The sequence below is a fragment of the Juglans regia genome, chromosome 5, assembly GCF_001411555.2.
Source record: "Juglans regia cultivar Chandler chromosome 5, Walnut 2.0, whole genome shotgun sequence".
Classification (NCBI taxonomy): Eukaryota; Viridiplantae; Streptophyta; class Magnoliopsida; order Fagales; family Juglandaceae; genus Juglans; species Juglans regia.
Genome location: NC_049905.1, coordinates 12447907 through 12454184, shown reverse-complemented (window position 1 = coordinate 12454184; position 6278 = coordinate 12447907). Strand labels below are relative to the sequence as shown.

Below are 6278 nucleotides of genomic sequence, written 5' to 3'. Positions count from 1 at the left end.
CACATCAGTCCACCTCACATAACTCATGTCGCAATGTTGTTTTACTATTTGTGTTACCCGTGTGGTGAACATGGATGCGTTCTCGCAGCATGGGGCTGTTTCACCTTCATTAATCTTCAAAAGCACTTTCCCGTACTTTCTCGCTTTCTCAAACTCAATACACTTAGCAGGCCCACGTCTACATTTGGGCTGTTCTTGATTCGCGGCAGGCATTGTGGGGGATGTCACATCTGTATTTCAAGTTCATAGAAAAAAAAAAGAAGAGGTTATCAGGATTCATATTTAATCTTTGTTGTTTACACATAATGTCCTACGGGTTTTGTATTGAAAAAAAGAATAGAAATGATGAACTGTACCGATATTGTCTCCATTAGATGGGGGTTCTATTATGGGTGATGATTCTCTATTCGGCTCGGGTGGGGGCATTGGAGTTGGACATGGTGGCTCCCATGGATGACTAGGAGGCTGCGTTGAGTCATCCGAGCCTGACAGATCTGCATCTGAGCTAGTGGAATGGTATGAAGCGATGCGAGATCCACGTGGTCGGCGGGCTCTATATGTATATGGTACAAATCGTCGAGCATGAATACCTTGTGCAGACCCTCTTCCTCGAAAACTGTCGCCCATCGCATCACCTGCATTTGTACCACATCTTACGAATGAGTTACAAAAAAGCTTTTGCCCTTTAATAAATCATATTAAATACCTTAATTGAAACGTGACTCTAATACCCATTGGAGTTAGATGACTACTATCTACAAACCAAATGATGGATATTTTATTCGCTGTCTTCATGATACACCTATACTGTAAAGCAATCTCTTTCAAAATTGTAATATGATTGAAAAACAAAGTTAAATAGCAGGGTTTTCCTTTGTTGCAATCACATAGCATATATGAAAAAGATCACACAACCTACTATAAGAAAAGAACTTAATCGTTGCATATCTACCTTGAATGTTGATGCTCCTCATTTCTTGCAGGATAAATGCAACGCTGTCTTTTTTTCCCCCACCTGAGATGCAATAATAATGTCATATAAGCGACATAATAACTTAGAAATATCACAAATATAAAGTTGTGTTAAGATAAACTATAAAGCACACAATATTCACTTAATTATTAATGAGGTCTCCTCTTACATGGGTTGTAATTTATGCTTAATATGGTACAAATCAACACCGGTTTTGTAGTTTTCTTTTATTAGTTATAGTTAATGGTAACACATACTTTGTTCATATGACTCACACGTGAAACTAAGTTTCAGACTATATTAAACGTCTACTTGTCAAATTTTCCCAACCAATATCACCTCCTATTCTTATAAATAAATAGACCAATTTGGAACTAGAGGTAGCTATCATTATAACTATATTCATAGTAAATGTGCATTCAGGATCTATGACTTGATATTATCCTTGATTATGGAAAGATGCAAGTTACTTGACCCAAAATGAATGAATCAAAGGTAACTTGAGCATATAACTTATTTGAAAAGGAACATACATGTAAGTCTGTGTAATTTATATCTGCCACATACCCATTACAAAAAAAGGTTAACTATGGAATAAAAGTGCATCAACTTTTCAGCTGGTTGACTATTCTGACACAAACTCGTCGTCTGTGGGTAGGTCATCCTCATCTGAATATTCCCCATCACCATACGCATCTCCTGAACTAGAAGCAATTAGGCCATCGTCAATAAAATCTGTTGAATCCATGTTTTGACCAACCAAACCAGTGACTTCTCGTGCATCAATCAAGCTAGGCTCTATATCATTCCTATTCAATGGAGTTGACACGGGACATCCATCACAATGCAATGGTGCATAATCATATGATGATTCATTTTCTTGATAGGCATCATCATCACTTGATTCACCATCAATATCTTCTAACACCCTTGGCACCGGTGGAATGTCATATACATCCCTATTCGTGTACTTTTGCACCACAAACCATCTCCCTTTCGCCCTTATATCTTTGATATAAAAACACTGGGAAGCTTGGCATGCTAACACAAATGGTTCATCCTTATACTAAGTCCTGTCCATGTTGATACTGGTCATATGGTTATCAACTCGTATCCCTCGTCTTGGATCACCAACGTCAAACCAATCACACATGAACAAGTACACCTGACGCCAACCCATATAGCGTAACTCCACGATATCATTAATAACACCATAGAAGTCAACATTATTTGTACTTTCATCACCAGTTACCAATACCCCTGAATTTTGTGTACGCCTTTGAAGTTCACGCTGTTTTGTATGGAACCTTTTGCCATTTATAATGCAAGTAGCATAAAATGCAACCTTAGGTTCAGGACCGCAAGCTAACGCCTGCAGATCAGCAGTCACATGGAGTGGGTTGGTCCCTCTCTGGTCATGAACCTACAACAATATTGGTGGGAGGTAATTCCTTATAGTTTGTTAATTAACTTAGTCAGAAAAGATCGAGTTCATCTAACTAGAGAGGGAGCAAGCTAACTTACACGTTTCCTAAACCAAGTTGGAAACTCAGTTTGATGTGTTCGATTGATACTCATTGGGCTATGCACCTTACATTTCTCGTAGTGCTCCCCTCATTTGGAGATTATTTAATCATCTAAACATTATACCCCAATTACGTAAGGGACATACACTAATGATGGGTTGTCAACGAAAAGCCATAAGAAAAAAGTTCAAACTTGAGAGATAATGGATGCTTACTCTAGGTAGTGTCCAATCTCAGCGCAGTTGTTGAGGACGTACCATATGGCTTCTTTGAGGAGTTTATCTGATAATTTCAAGTTGGAAGCCACTGATGAAATTAATGGGCCTAACTCATCTCATAAAACCGGTTGTATAAGAGAGGATTGCTCATTACTTATAAACATGTCCAAGACCTTGTCCACAGTCAATGTGAGATTATTCCTCAATACCCTCCCTCACATGCAGGCCAGTATTTTTTCTGGTCCTTGTCACGGGGTAAGTAGTATGGGCCCCCATTCGTCCTGTGGCAGGCTCTGATACCATGATGAAATTAATGGGTCTAACTCATCTCATAAAACCGGTTGTATAAGAGAGGATTGCTCATTACTTATAAACATGTCCAAGACCTTGTCCACAGTCAATGTGGGATTATTCCTCAACAGCCACACCCATGACACGAACTTTCTGGTTGAAAATCTTGAATCCATCTATATTCTCCACTTCTCCACCATCAATGTTGCGGTCCATTCGAGTAAACTTCGTCTCAATATCTTGGAGATACATTGAGCAAAAAGTCAGGTATTCGATGTGAATATAGGCTTCGGCTATTGAGCCTTCTGGGCGAGCTTTATTCTTAACATACCGCTTGAACTTGCCGTGATACCTCTCAAATGGATACATCCACCTGTACTGTACTGGACCCCCAAGTATGGCCTCACGGGGTAAGTGGATAGCTAGGTGGACCATGACATCGAAAAAAGATGGAGGGAATATCATCTCCAATTTGCATAGAATTGTAATAATATCAATTTGGAGTTGCGATAGGCGGTTAACATCCAGGGTTCGGGCACACAACTCCTTGAAGAAAGTGCTCAATTTAGTCAAGGCCAATGCAATATCAGTTCGTAAGTACCCACCAACAGCAATAGGAAGTAATCTTTGGAGAAAAACATGACAGTCATGACTTTTCAATCCTTTGATTTTGTAATCACGTACAAAAACACAATGCGATATATTGGAAGCGAATCCATTTGGAAATTTCACAATGGCCAGCCATTCACAGAATTTATTCCTTTCATGACCATGTAATGTGTACTGTGCATGTGGCATTGTAACACGTTCACCTTGGACCTTCAAATGTAATTCTTTTCTAAACTGAAAAATCTCCAAGTCACGTTGAGAATTGATATTATCCTTGGTTTTCCCAGGAATGTTCATTAATGTGCACAAGATGTTATCACAAATATTTTTCTCAATATACATGACATCTAGATTATGTTGAAGACGCAGGGTTACCCAATACGGTAGCTTGAAGAGAATGCTATACTTTGTCCAGTTCAACTTTTCAGCAGTGCATTTTCTCTTTCGACCAGATTTACCAAATTGCACATTCCCAAGCATCTGTAGTTGAGCCAGCACATCAGCTCCTTCTAAAATCCTTGGTGGCATGCGTTGATCTTTTCGACCATTGAACAAATGTTTTCTCATTCTCCACATGAGATCTGGCGGCAAAAAACAACGATGTCCCATATAACAATGTTTTCGGCCATACTTCAACCACATGGAATTTGTGCCCACATTACAGGATGGACATGCTAATTTTCCTTTTGTTGACCAGCCAGAAAGATTCCCATAGGTTGGGAAGTCGTTGATTGTCCACATTAAAGCAGCATGCAACATGAAAGTTTCCTTTGTGGAGGCATCATATGTAGGTATCCCATGTTCCCAAAATTCAAGCAGTTCATCGACTAACGGTTGCAAGTAAACATCGATGTTATTACCTGGAGATTTTGGCTCAGGAATAATGAGGGATGTCATCATGAATTGGTCTTTCATGCACAACCATGGAGGCAAGTTATACGGAACCAGGATTACTGGCCAAATGCTATACGGTTTAGACATATTGCTGAACGGATTGAAACCATCACTTGACATCCCAAGCTTACATTGCGAGCATCCTGAGCGAACCAACTATGTTCTTCATCAAATCTCTTCCAGGACTCTGAGTCTGCAGGATGTCTCAGGCTAGCCTCATCAGTCGGCCGTTGCTCTTTATGCCATCTCATATCACCTGCTATCTTTGCAGACACGAAGAGACGTTGCAACCTTGGCTTCAAAGGAAAATGCCGCAACACTTTTTGCGGGATAAGGCGTGCCTTGTGTGTATTAGGCACCCACCTTGAAGCCTTACAGTTAGGACATTCATTAAGATTAGCATTCTCCTTCCAAAACAAGATGCAATCATTGGGGCATGCATGGATCTTGTGATAATTGAATCCCAAACCCCGCTCCAATGACTTTGACTCCTCATATGAATGTGGCAATTCAGCATCAGGAAAGGCAGACCGCAACAGGTTCAGTAGCATATCAAACGACTTTATTGACCAACCACCGAGTGTCTTAATGTGTAACAACTTCACAATAAATGATAGTTTTGAGAATTTTGTACAACCAACAAAAAGTGGACGTCGGGCATCCTCTAGTAGATGGTCGAAAGATGAACTTGGGGAGGGATCTGGTATTGATCCACGAGTTGGCGATGGATTACCATGATCTTGGGGAACATCGACGAATGTGCTTGCCCAGATGTCATCTAACATATGGTCCATGTCATCAATGTACTCGTGGGAGTAATCAGTAACATTATCGTCACCATCATCATTGAAACTTCGTGTTTCCTCCTCCCCATGAAATACACACTGGGTATAATTTAGATTGATCCCTTTAATGAACAAGTGAGTCTCCAAAATTCGTATAGGCAAGAAGAGATTATTACAGCATGAACGACATGGACACCGAATGCGATCACTACCCTGAGAATGGTTTTGTGCAAGGGTGAGGAAAGTGTTAACCCCATCGGCGTATGCAGGCGAATGAAATCTATCGGTCAAGTTCATCCAGCTTTTGTCCATCTAAAAAGGTCGAAATATACATGTTAGTTAATCGGATGACTAAGATTTAGTTATATGGAGGACGAATAAAGAATATGAGAAAGTGCACTGTTGAATAAATAAGCAGGCGAGTACGAAGTTACTTGCATGTGGAGCACAAGAGAAGATGTTGAAAATGATACTAACCGGGGTTGTCATGAAGATCGTTGTGGAGTGATGAAGAGATAGTGGTGAATGGTTTAGTGTGTTTATGCCAGGAGCAGTGAAGTGCTGTAGAAAATATATGTCAGCATGTTAAACATAGTCATATATATGTGAATATTTTTGGTATATTCTAGATCAAGGTGCATATAAAGATTCTAAGTAGATGGTCCACATACACAAGAGTTGGAAGAATTATCGAAGTTATGGAAGCGTGTAGGTAGTATGCTTGAATATTATCATTACTTATACACAAAACAATTATGGCATATATGAATTGGGTAAGCCTTTATTAAACTGCACTTGTGAACACTACGTTGAGAATTATGGCTGAAGACATGCAACCAAAACCATATCTTCTAAACAGCCATGATGCCTGGATTATTAAAGATGGGCATTGGAGGAAAACTAATGGATGGTTGGAGAACCATTGTGGTCTAAGGAATTACAAGAATTCTCCTTGCACAAGATCAGTATTCTGGGCGATGTT

General features: G+C 39.8%; 1 protein-coding gene across 1 annotated transcript; it reads right to left on the bottom strand.

The window, feature by feature from the left end:
* Positions 1-4567: 4567 nt before the first annotated feature.
* On the bottom strand, positions 4568-5608 carry LOC109016346. The gene has a single exon (XM_018998767.2). The coding sequence runs from the start codon at positions 5606-5608 to the stop codon at positions 4568-4570; it is 1041 nt and encodes a 346-aa protein (XP_018854312.2).
* Positions 5609-6278: the final 670 nt, after the last annotated feature.

Excerpts from the sequence above, each read along its gene's own strand:
- LOC109016346 (XM_018998767.2), bottom strand. The coding sequence starts at position 5,608 with ATGGACAAAAGCTGGATGAACTTGACCGATAGATTTCATTCGCCTGCA.